The following is a 13,548-nucleotide window of genomic DNA, read 5'->3' on the forward strand; positions in this document are numbered from 1 at the left end:
CGTCATTTAGAAATCTATTGATGACTTATAAATCGATTCATAAAAACTGAGGTGAAGTGGGTGACAGTAAACCCATAAGTTAACTGTTCATTAAAAAAGTGACTTTTAATTCCCTGAATAATTAACCTAAACACTTTTTACACCTAGTTATAACACGATAACAACGATTACAACCCTATTTCGTTGTACAAGTTTTAATGTCAATATACAAAGACGATATAAACACTTGTTATCATAATAATAGTTAGGAGAGAGATACAGGTTAGCCACTTACATTTTTAGAGGTCTACTTTAATACTAGACTTGCTATTCTCATCCATCAAAGCCATGTTAGCTTTAAAGTCTTTTATCATTGTATGGATATACTTACAAGTTTATTTAGTAGTTCGGTGACTTCAAAATTATACATTCGAAACCTACAAAGTATCATGATGGTCATGTTCGCCAAATACGTGGCGTTCTTATTCTCTATGACAGGCATATTTTTGATTTCTTCGGAAGTTATATTTTAATTATAACTACTTACTTAAATATCTTATAACATTGTGTAGTGCCCCAAAGAGGATACAAACATTAGTGGTCAACAGCTTAACTATAGTCATGTCTCAATAATCAGATTGGTAAAACCTACACTGTGTTATATTTGTGAATACATACACAACCGAATTAACGCCTATATTCGAATAAAACAACATAATCCATATTTAGATACTCCGTTGTCTATTCTTTACAGTTCCGTAGGTATACTTAATGGCTAAAGCATAACAATTTATTTCCTATCTTATACGTATACGTAAATATAAATAAGAGCACGTTATAATTAAGTATTTGGAATTAATTTGGTTTTATAACACGACATTTCTTCCCACGCACTTATTTCGACACTTTTCTTTAACTACCCTCTCCTAATTTGGCACACGTCACTTCAGTGTACTAAACTTGATTTAATTTGTAAGTAGTTATTTACATTATTATATACATAATATTATAAACCTAGGTACTAAAATACATTCATACTATTTTATCTTCATGGGAGACATTTAACAACCTTATGGGGTTATATGTTGGTTTAAATTGTTTAAAAGTCTGACAAGACTTAACGCCATACGGTTAACTTGTAGGGGGTAAGCAATATAACATGCCAATGTAAAAACTCATCTTTTTAATGAAAAAATTTAAATCTTGTGAATTCTACCTACGTAATGAAAATGTATTAACTTATTTATCACTATTAAAGAATTTTGCCTCAAACTACTGTTACGATGACATATTTTAATTTCCAAAGTTTTTGACAGTTGAACTCGATCCAACTTTATTATAGAGCTGTTTCACACTTGTCTTGTGTAGTACATAATACCCTACACAAGTCCAGAAATTATGACAGGTCCTCAATTCACTCGCACATTCTTTCAAATATTATAATCAAGGCCACAATAAATGTTACATCATAGAAGTCCAATAGCTGATCCACTATCCATTTATGTAGCAGCAAAAGTACTTTACCAATACAATTTCAGAAATTATGATAGATTCTCTCACTTCTTACTTTGAAAGTTTAATTTTTAAATCCTAAAAGTCCAAAAGTTTGACGGGTCGCCACGATCCACTTTTTGGGGCAGATTGGTTCAAACGTCAAAAAGCAGCGCAATATTGTGCTGCGAGGCGCGGCGCTAGTAATGTTCCGGGGGGCGATATGCCCTGGGGGGTGCATAGCTGCCATACGCACTGTCCTCTGAGGACAGGGGCCCGCGCCTCGCACCACCCGTACTGGTGCCGTAGACGGATTCACGTCGCTCTTGAACCGCTGCACCTGGAATTTAGAAAACTTTTAATAAATAGTCCCGAGACCCCGCTGAAAAAACGAGATACGGTGGGAATTGTAATTTCTTTTACGTGATAATTCGATAACTGCTGATTCTTAGCGAGCGTAGCCTCATAACAATGAAGTTCCTTCGCTGGCGCTGTGATGAGGTTTTATAATTAGTATAAATTTTCGATGGTCTGGTCTGTGGGAGGCTTTTAGTCCCCGACTACACCACCCTCCAAAGACGTGCCGCCTAGAGATTTAGCGTTTCAGTTCGACTTGGTTTTAAAATGGATTAGAGGTACCCTACCATCTTAGAATGCATGATCACTTTACCAGCAGTTGAGATTATAGTAAAGGTCTAGGTATTGGGATAAATAAATAAATAAAAAGATCTCTATTAGTATCTCAGCGAGCGTATTTAAGGCCTCTGCAAACTTTGTTATCCAAAGCTTAATGCTATGCTGGGATCACAATGCGATCCAGGCACCACGAGATAAATGGCTACCTAATGTATAACGTATAACAGGGCTGAAGTTATATTCCCTGTGTCCATGTTAAATTTTTATTTTGAATTTTTCTGTACGTTCATGTAGCGTACATTAAAAGTGTTTGCATTAATTAATTCATTCATGGTAGCCGTTCAGCAAGGCTTGCAAGGCAGGAGACAAAAACTATATACCCCGATTGCATACCCTGACACGGGGTATAATTAACGTGTCCACCTGCTAAAGCACGGGTACACGGAATAGTAGAAGTTTACCCCGTTTATTTTTACACATATTATTTCCACTTGTACGTCAGTGCTCTGAGAGTTGATTTATTTCTTTATACATAAATTAAATTCCAATTAGGAAACATATAATAATAATTACATACAAACATTCATATTTACAAATAATATAAGCATAAGTTCACTTATAAATAAAATAAATATACTACGACAATACACACATCGCCATCTAGCCCCAAAGTAAGCGTAGTTTGTGTTATGGATACTAAGATGACTGATGAATATTTTTTTATTAATAATATACATAAATACTTATAATATACATATAAACACCCAGACACTGAAAAACATTCATTGCTCACCACACAAACATTTTCCAGTTGTGGGAATCGAACCCACGGCCTTGGACTCAGAAAGCAGGGTCGCTGCAAACTGCGCCAATCGGCTGTCAAAAACTTATGGACTTGGTATCCAAAATGCCCGCTATTGCCCCTTTGAATTGGAGGGTTGATACAACTGTGTCAGAAGATACATTTTTATCCTTTCCCCGCGGAGGTTATTGTCTCCTGCCCACGCTAGCCGTGCAGTGTGTAAAAGCCAAACTCACCAGCCGGTCCCGGTCGCACGCCGTTGGGAGCGGCCCCGTAAGCAGGGTCCCGTTGTGCGTTATGCATATTCTGGTTCATGGTGACGGTGTGCGTTGGTGGCCGCAGCAGCAATTGTGACTGCGTGGCGGCCAGCGTGGTGGCCGGCGGCACCGCGGCCGCCCCCGCACCGCTGCCCTTGCTGTACACCGACTGCGATCTGAAGAACCAGTAGATATGGGTTAGGAACCGCGAGAAATCAACATGAATGCATAATAATAATAATCATCCCTATCCCTATCCCTACTAATATATTAAATGTCAATGTAAGTTTGTTTGTTACACTTTCACGCAAAAACTACTTAACCGATCCTCATGAAACTTTGTACACATATTCTTGGAAGTGTTACAAGTAATATAGGATACTTTTTATCCCGACATTAAGCTCGGTTCCTTTGGGAAAGGGGATGAAAGTGTTTGACAATTTTACACCATAACTCTACTACTATAGAGGTTATAATATACATTTAATTTTGCCTAAACTTTGTGTAGATCTGATGAATGTGGTCGCGAGATAGAGGAAAGAACTCCTCAGCAGACAGCAGCAAACCCATCATGTAAGGCTTAGCGATACTGACTACTTTAATTTTTTTTAGATCTACAACTAAATTTAATGCCACATCAAAAACCAAAATCACACGCAACAGCTAGTAATCTATATATATATAAAAGAAATTTGTGGTAGTTACACCATTAATAACTCAGGAACGGCCGGACCAATTTTTATGATATTTGATTTTTTGTCCCTTGCACGTCCTCATAAGTGTTGCTCTGTTAATAGACGTCGGTTTCCCAATTACAATCAAATATTACTATATTTTTTGTTTACGCATATCTTACCTCATAGTTGGTGAAAGGGAAATATTTACATAAATAAAATTGAGATAGCTATTTAATAGTTTTGTTAGTTGAACTCCTATAGACATCGCCTACATCATTAGGAAATTCCATTTAGGCGATGCCTAGGTTTATTGAAAACGGACATTAGAGGAGTAGGTAATTAAAAAAAAAAAAAAATGTCTAGGTTACTCTATAAATATCTACCTATTTAATAAAACTACTTTAAATGTCAACGCGATACTAAATTTACAAAACAAGTTTACACGCAATAAGGAACATTAAGCTTTTATAAAGTGTAATTTGCAAAATAAATTAATCGGAAGGGAAACTAATCTGCTAGTAGAATTACCTTAAAAACAGCAGGTCTACTTTGAAGCTAAAGTACGCGACCACTTAAGCCAGCGCTACCTGCCATTTTGAATTCTCATTCAAACTTATATCGTTCATATATTATACACACATAATTAAGAACACGCAGAAACCGTGTACAACACTAATATTGAAGCATCAAAAACCACTCCACTTTAGTAGTGTTTCTCACTTCATTCCATTTAGCAGTCGACAGTAAATATTTTACCTCTAATGTTCTAAACGTTTACCATAAAATGAGGAAAATGGGAAAATTTTGTAAGTTAGCAACACTCCGCGGTTGGAAGTGAAATGCGCGGTGCGTTACCTTGTTTTTAGACACAATGCACTGCATGCAATAATGATGCGTTGAATGAGGTTTCTGTGTGTTCTTAATTCTGTTATTATTCATAATTTCGGCAGTCTGAACTAAGATCCAATTTTTTTTAATAAACCTAAAGGCAAAGGTATTTTTTAAACATAGTGTCAAATAGGTACTACACCTATTTCAAATTTAGTTTGTCTGAAAGGTATGCGGAAGGGACAAGCAGCTAGACGTACGTAAAAGGGGAGTTCTCATTCAGACACCAATAGTTAGTTACATTTGACACGCGGGCCCGTCAGACCTGTGCAGGGTGTGGCGCGCGGGCGGCGGCGACCGGCAGTATAGCGACTTGGAGCCAGAGTACAGGGGCTCCGTGGTATCTGGGCGGGGCGCCGCCGCGGAGCAGTAGGTCGGTGCGTGGCGGTAGTGGTGGTGCGACGGGAACGCCGGCTTGTCCAGCTCATCTAGATCCCTGGAACAATAGACCATTTTTTTACAGCTATAATCGACGGACAAAGCAAGTGGCCCACGTGGGAAATTGGAAACCCGTCGCCTGTAAACAAAGTAACACTTCGCAGGGTGCATTTATGCGATGGACATGACCTGCAAAATGCCGCCCTATGTGTACCAACTGTGCTTCAAGAGATAAGGCAACCTTTGCGTACATATTTTGATTATTGTTTGTTTGGTTAACCTACCTAGCTTTCTATGTGCATAGAGACTTTTTCTTCTTCTTTTTCAAACTACATATATGTCGTATTAGTATGTATTGTATATATGTAATGTATATAATTAGCACAATTTGGGTATTTCACTATACCGTTAGACCATAGACAAATTGAATAACTCTTCCATTCATATCGACAGTAAAATGACAAGTGTCAGAAGAAAAATTTAAAATAATGCTTGTTTGAATCTGTGTCAGCGCGCCATTTTTTTCCACCGTGTCGGTGTGTGGAAACTTTTTGAAACTGACATTTAGATTTCTTCGACGGTTGACAGGTTAAGGCATAGGTGTTAAGCCTCATGTGCCCGTAATTAAACTGGCAACCTTTCAGACCGGAACACAGCTCTGCTGCTTTGCGGCAGAAATGAGCATGGCAGTATACACGTGTTTAACTTAGTCCTTAATCTTTTACACACACTACTTCTGAGTTCTGAAGAGTTTTTTTTTTTTTTGTATCTAGTAATAATTGGCGGATATGTAAATGAAAAACATCACGTATATGCAAGGAACACATCCTGTAACGTACCAGCCTGTGTCCATCAACCTGAGGCGTAGTTTTGTCTGGTTTGGAGGTTGGAGGCTTTGGCCGTGGCTAGTTACCACCCTAACGACAACGACGTGCCGCTAAGCGATTTAGTGTTTAGGTGCGATGTCGCGTAGAAACCGGTTAGGGGTATGACTACCATACTCCCTAACAGGTTAGCTCGCTACCATCTTAGCTTGTAGTGGAATAAAAAAAAAAGGTGTTCAGCCTCATGCGCCTGTAATAACACGCGCTTCAGACCGCAACACATCAGCGATGCTGCTTAGCGGCAGAAATAAACATGGTGGTAGTACTTCCCCGGATGAGCTTCACCACTGACTGTTTGAGTCAAACTTACCTCGGCGAAGATGCTCTCGAGTTGGAGTTGGCCCGTGGTCTTCTGGTGCCCCACTCGTGAAGCAGCGCACAGGCGATGCCGCCGCCGATGCCTCCCACCCAGCAGACCCAGTGGCTCTCCCAGCGGGACAGCACGAACGATGGGCCTAACGACCGAGCTGGGTTCAGTGAAGGCATCTGAAAAGATACATAGTCTTGGGTCAGTTCACTATACCCTAACTTAACGCGTCGTGGATCCTTTCCAAAAAGTGTGGTATTTAAAGAAAGAAATTAAAAAAAGAAAGAAATTAAGAAATTAAAGAAATTATTTCGTATTTTTTTTATCGTATTTTTCATATTTTGTATCAAGTGTCAGTTTACGAGTTGCCTAAACAATACGCACCGCCAAACCGATCTCGTAACTCGTTAGTCATCCGGCTGGAGTTGGTGAAACGTTATTTTTCTCTACGCATTACCCAAATCATTAGGCAACCGATTTAAAAGTTTCATTGGTTTATTGAAACCGACATGATATAGACCCACAACGCTGCGCCAATGAGAGTTGGCGGCGATTAACGATAAAAATTATGAACCAATGGCAGGCATTGGGGTTGGTTACCGTAAATTTACTAGATCTAGTCAGATTTTTTGAACAGATTTTTGGTTTAGGTAACCGTAACCAGAATCAAAATAATCCGTAATACAACATGACAACCAGTCAATCAACGAGTCAGTAGGTCAATTAGAAGTTATCAAAAATCACACAATTTAAATCATGCCCCAAGTGCGAGAGCGCTTTCCTAGGAGATGTCTATTCTTGTGTTACAGGAACTCATATCATAGGTAGCGGCGACGCTGGAAGCCCGAAGTTTTTGTGAGTTCCGAACGATAAATCTCTTTATTACCAAATTTTTTAAAAACATTACAGAGTGCTCTCGTTCAGAAATTGATATTTTAATTGCTTAAAAAACGCAAATAACTTAGGCCCTCCGATATTGAAGTCGGAGTCCAACCCACTGGGCTATCACCGCTTTCGCTATAAACTTATCCTAATCTGACCTTTTCCTCAATTTCACTCCGTTTTAGTGAAAAATTCGTGAAAACTTAAACGTTTCAATCAATAGCCGTTCAAAAGCTTTGTAACATTTCAGAAGTGGGATATAAATTGTAAAAACGAAACAAACAAAAAAAACCCGTAACTAGAATACATTTATAACGGCTGGCAGTTCTGTACAACGAACTGGGTACCTACAACGATTGTAAAGAATTCAAGAGCTTCATGATTGCTCCACATTCGATGTTACAGTGAGTAAAGGCAAACTGCATGCCATTCACGGAACTCCCGTCTCTCTGTTACGTAAAATAGGGATGATTTCGAAACTACGCGGAACCCAACTAATACTTTCGTAAGGGTTGCCGCTATATTGTACAGACAACGCCTACGTAGGTATAGATAGGCTTTACACATAGACTTTCGATTGAGTACTTTATCTCCTTGGTTTAATAATACCTACCCACTATTTTGCAAACGCACGTTATATTTCTGGGCATGTCCTTAGTTCTTATCGCTGGTATAATATGTGACTAGTATTGTAAGTTCACCGCCTTCTAATAAGTTTTAAACTGTAAAGCACAAAAAATTTGTTTTTTTAGTAACAGCCATTATGAGACTCTACAGAAGAGTTTTTTGCTTTTTTTCATAATTATGTTTATTGCGGTTGAGCTCTAGGGTATTTTAAGTGAGTTCCCGGGTTAAATTAACCCGATCCTGGTTTTGCGTCATTTTTTTATATCTAAATTGGCTGTCGTATAAAATTGTTTAGCATCTGCTCAGAGGTGACGCATTTTTATGTTGTGGCCAACGAATTATTTGTTTGTTTGTTTTAAGTCTTTATTGCACACACACATTTTATATAAATTAAACACAAATACAGAAGAAACTAAAAATAATAAAAATAAAATAGAGCGTGCAAAGGCGGTCTTATCACTAAAGCGATCTCTTCCAGACAACATTTGACGTTAGGAAAAAAACAAAAAAACGAAGGAACGGGTTGGTGCAGCAATTTAAGTATAAAAAAAAATATATATATACAAAAAACTACTTACTCATAAATTCTAATACTACATACATATTATATACATATAAGTATATACATATTTAAGCAATATACTACATACTATTTGCTTACATGGATGACAAAAACTTCTTTGAATGCATTTATTCGGTGATGGCTTTCGAACATAGTATGCGAAGCAAAAATTCTCCTTCTGAGCTACAAAATATGACAAGAGTTTAAGAGAGTCTGTTCAAAGACACCTCACTATATCATTAATGAATTTTCATGCTTTCTTGTGTTAAGTAGGGTTGTCAACACTACGAGCCAACAATTGGGAGCAGATTTTTGTGCAGTTATCTACCTTTTACTCAGTCTAAGATAAGATAAGTAACAAAGGTAAAACTTTTGAAAAGAAACGTCTAGAACACCTTAACTAAAAGTGCCACAAGAAAAAGACTAGGCCAAAGCCTTCCTATACATTGATAGACGACTAAGACACCGAGAGGTACCTTTGCATCGTTCGAGTCCATGTAGGACTGAAGTGTATCGAAAAAGCAGTCGGTTTTTTAACAAAATACCCACGAACTCAATGTCATGAACATTGGTATTTAATCAAACTTGTAACAATCCTTATCAATTTAATAAAATATCTGGCAAATATGAATTTATAGTTATCTAAATTTAATTATTTACCCACTACATAAATTTACTGTAACAACATGTTATTATGATAACAGCGATTAACTTCACTGCGGGTCGTGCAATCGAATTATTGAAACTCAATTTGGCTTCGCTAGCCAAATCCGTGCACACTCCACACGATGAAGCCCAAGGTGTCGCCGTTGACGGACACGTCATGTGACATGTCATGTTATCATCTTCATAAGAAGTTGTTGGTATTATCTTTATAAAATGAAAGCTATACTAACGTTTTTTTTATTTTGTCATGCGATTACGAATATTTTGTGGCCTGATGGTTAATTTTTTTCTATTCCACTACAAGTTAGCCCTTGATTGCAATCTCAGCTGATGATGATGTTGCTGTTCTAGGTAGTAACGGGATAACCTGTTAAATAAATAAATAAATATATTACGACAATACACACGTCGCCATCTAGCCCCAAAGTAAGCGTAGCTTGTGTTATGGGTACTAAGATGACTGTTGAATATTTTTATAAATAAAATACATAAATACTTAGAATATACATATAAACACCCAGACACTGAAAAATATTCATGCTCATCACACGAACATTTTCCAGTTGTGGGAATCGAACCCACGGCCTTGGACTCAGAAAGCAGGATCGCTGCAAACTGCGCCAATCGGCCGCCACCTGTTGAAGTATGACTGTTATAGTAAACACATACCTACCACTATGGTTTATACACGGCATTGTACCTGAACTCTAAATCGCTTGGCGGCATGTACTTTCCATAGGATGGTAATTAGCTACAGCCGAAGCTTCTCAGCAGACCAGACCATAGAAGGATCGAATCCGGGTTCTCCCACTTATGAGACCACAGCGTTCACAACTGCGTCAAAACTTGTCATTTGTAGCCAGTGAGTCACGTGATTTTGTTTTACATTCGTTTATACACAATATATAGAATACAAAAGTAAAAGTCAAAGTCAAATCTTTCTAAATAGGCACATAAATGACACTTTTGATGCGTACATTACATGTGAAATAGGTAAATAGAAGTAATTTGATGGCGACAGCTACTTTCGTAAATCGTATCTACGTATAATAACATTAATACACGAAATATTCAATTTCCCACGAAAGTAATTAAACAAAAAAAACACAGGATGTTTGAATTCCGTACTTTTGTTTTTTAAATTATTAAGCCAACATCATTTTCCTTAAAAAAATCAGTGATGACTTCCCTACTTTCGCTCCAGAATTTTGCGCAATTTTTTCACATTTTATTTTCGAACGGAAATGAGCGAGCCATTTAAAAACGTCCTCATTGAAAGGATCCTGCGCTTTTTCTTAACTATAGGTAGGTTTTATAGTTGCGACAATAGACTACCTGCGGGGATTTTGAATTAAAACCTTCCTCGCCGCCATTGGGTAAGGATTGTAGCTGTAATTAGGGGAGACACGATTTTGTAGCTTTAAAAGGTTTTTCACTGCCTTCGGCCGAATTTTCTAACATTGTACTAACCGCAAATCCGTTTTTAAATGGGTCATTTCGTCGATTATTACCTACCGAGTTGGTAAATGTTTGTCCATTTTATCTTCTTTCACCTGCATAAGATTTGCTCGCAATCGTGGCGTCGCTTTGGAGTATCGAACGATTGTAACGTCAAAGCAAAATAAACCTAATATCTTGTTTTAGAGACACAAATTCGGTGATCGTGATGTTTTATGATGATGACGTGATGAGCGAATTTGAGCCTAACAAGGGTCTTAAATATAGTTCCGGCTTTTGAGACATTTGCTTAACCTTTCTTTAAATATTCCCACAGGGAAACTTAAGGGAAACTAAATACATACCAACTAAAATGCATATATAAATACCTAATTAATTTGCTATGTATATTTTAACGTTAAGGTGTTGGAATTTAGATCCCGTGTCGTCAACCTATTATGTTAACAAGGCTGTCGCAGGAAGCCGCTGACAAGAAACACTGGCCTATTTTCAAAGTCAAAGTCAAAGTCAAATATTTCTTTATTCAAATAGGCACATAGATGGCACTTTTGATGCGTTATTATATACAAAATGTGTACATAGCAGCGAGCAGTGATGGCGATAACTACAATCGTAAACTTAAAACTAAAGCTACGAGGGTTCCAATCGCGCCCTGGACTCATTTAATAGATACTCTGGACTGGATTTCATTTAATAGATATATATGTAAATACGTCTAGGTATGATTAAGTCTTAAATCTCAAAGCAATATCTTCTTTGAACCGTATAAAGATAAACCATTACGTAAATGTGACCTTTGGGCTCCTTTCATGTTTCTAGAGATCTTTACGATCCATTCTATTCGTCGAACGATTGAATGGATATGTTATTCGGAGGTAGAATCTTCCGAGTTCGCGTTTTTGTTGGCCGCACTTTGTACGTACACATATGGCGCAAAAAAAGGAACATCTGTCCGTTAAGGATTCACTACAAAAGGCAGGTAGTGTAGCGGGAGGATACGCATTGTGTTCGGAGAATCGTAATCGCCGTCGGGCTATTGAAAGCTTTACCTCCGTCCGCTAGCGACTTGGGATCTTCCATGCTGCGATGTGTACCTATTCTCTCGTCAATCGTCTGTGAGTTCACCGATGAAACGCTTTTGAAACATTTTAGCGTCTCGAATATATGTACAACTCCATTTTTCTTTCATGTCTTTTAGTGTTGAGATTAATAAATAATAAATTCATAAATATCACTTTTTAAAACATAATTTAAGTAGTTACATCTAAGTTAACATCTAATTAAAATATAGTTTCAGTAGTTAACTTAGAAAAAATAGGGGATATGTACCTATCTATCTGCGTACCGTCACTTCACAAGGGTTTGGATACGATACTTGATTGTATCAGTTCACATTTTTTTTTAATTCAACCCATTACCGGCTTACTACAGGGCACGGGTGTCATCCCACAATGAGAAGGGTTTAGGCCGTAGTCCACCACGCTGGCCCAGTGTGGATTGGTGGACTTTATACGCCTTTGAGAACAATATGAAGAACTCTCAGGCATGCAGATTCACGATGTTTTCCTCCACCGTTTTAGTAAGTGATATTTTAATTATTTAAACGTACATAACTTAGAGAAGTTAGAGGTGCACTAGAAAAGTGTAGCTACACTTCCGGGGGGGGATCTCAACGCTATTGCAAACAAGCCCTTGATAAGTATTGAATAGAAAACCGTGGTTTTGGTTAAGAGCTTCGGTTAGCTAGCTGCTGCTGTATATCTATAGAGTAGAAGTTAATTAACTGAAGGGGTATACTAAGTACTTCAATATTTTTATCGTGAAAACTAAAATATCATTTAATTCTGACAAGGGTTTGAAGGGCTTTTTAATTTTGTAGGACTTTGTAATTTAATACTCTTTGTGGCGCTCATTTGTACCTATTCATTTTGATACAAGAACTGTTGTTTACAAGTTAATTTCACTGCAGTTAGACATACATTTGAAAAACAACATCTTTGAAGAATGATTTATATTTATTCACAAAGCTGCTCTAAAGCTGCAAGCGAGGCTGTGAGTTTAAAGAATAGCACGGCAGTTAGCTATTGTCAGGCCAATACGTATTTTACGTATATGAAGCCTGAATACAACTTTGTGTAACAACTGCTATTGAATAAAAAGAATTGAGGTGAAAAATTGGTACACCGATACTTCGTGCATGCGAGAAATTGAGATTGGCTTATATTTTGTAGTCCGATAAAAATATATTCGGATTTGGATTATTTTATCTTTTCGAAAAATAGAAAGAACTATGTAGTAATTTTAAATAACTAAATAAATACATATTATTATTATATATTATATTAAAGTATATATATCATAATCGCCATCTAGCCTAGCGTATGATTTTTAATATACACTAACACAATTAAATGCTAACTTGTAGTAGATTAAAATAAACAGTAAACTTGTGGTAGATTAAAACAAACAGATTAAATTAAAATAACAGTATAATAACGTAGCGTCGAGTAGAGTGGCGAACCGAATCAGTCGTACCATCACGGATTTTCGGGACTACAAATACTTACAGACACAAAGCTAGCAGCACAGTAAGCAGCACCGAGTAATGCCGGAGCGGCACCGGTCCAGCGGCGTTCCATCGCTGCGAAGTACGCAGCGGCAACCAGCCCCGACAGCAGCAGTTCCGCCCCAAGCCGCTCCCAAGCCGCACCCGCACCTCCGGGCAGAGACGCGGACAGCCCGCCCGCGTACCCTGGTATGCTGACCCTGCAACAATAAACATTCTTATAAGTTATCGAATATTACTGAAGCTATAATGGGCCTGATTTCGATCTCCGACCTTTCACTTTTAGAGTTATGTACGTTTTTGACCCCCTACGCAAAAATAACGGGGCGGTAAGTTCGACGTAGATCTCTGTGTGAATGTGTCTGTGACATCGTATTTTTTCGGATTTTGATTTTGTTTTTTTTTGATGAAAGGTGAATTATTCGAGAGTGCTATGAAAATCGGTCCAATTTGGCCGCAGCAAGAATATGCGGTATAACATGTTTTTT

General features: G+C 37.8%; 1 protein-coding gene across 1 annotated transcript; it reads right to left on the reverse strand.

Moving 5' to 3' along the window:
* Positions 1-1,670: 1,670 nt before the first annotated feature.
* Positions 1,671-13,149, reverse strand: LOC120633115 (neurogenic protein big brain-like). Its single transcript, XM_039903229.1, has 5 exons — positions 13,062-13,149; positions 6,303-6,478; positions 4,996-5,166; positions 3,145-3,341; positions 1,671-1,810 (listed from the first exon to the last, which is right to left on the reverse strand). Exons 1-5 carry the CDS (start codon positions 13,131-13,133, stop codon positions 1,671-1,673), a joined length of 756 nt encoding a protein of 251 aa, XP_039759163.1. The 5' UTR covers positions 13,134-13,149.
* Positions 13,150-13,548: the final 399 nt, after the last annotated feature.

Source organism: Pararge aegeria, chromosome 2 (assembly GCF_905163445.1).
Source record: "Pararge aegeria chromosome 2, ilParAegt1.1, whole genome shotgun sequence".
In the NCBI taxonomy this organism is placed as follows: Eukaryota; Metazoa; Arthropoda; class Insecta; order Lepidoptera; family Nymphalidae; genus Pararge; species Pararge aegeria.

What these genes read in the sequence shown, in the direction of transcription:
- LOC120633115 (XM_039903229.1), bottom strand. Translation starts at nt 13,133, where the DNA reads ATGGAACGCCGCTGGACCGGTGCCGCTCCGGCATTACTCGGTGCTGCT. An exon ending in TCGAGAGCATCTTCGCCGAG is followed by an intron (nt 5,167 to 6,302) that starts GTAAGTTTGACT and finishes CTATTGTTCCAG; the next exon opens with GGATCTAGATGAGCTGGACA. An exon ending in CGTGCGACCGGGACCGGCTG is followed by an intron (nt 1,811 to 3,144) that starts GTGAGTTTGGCT and finishes TCTAAATTCCAG; the next exon opens with GTGCAGCGGTTCAAGAGCGA.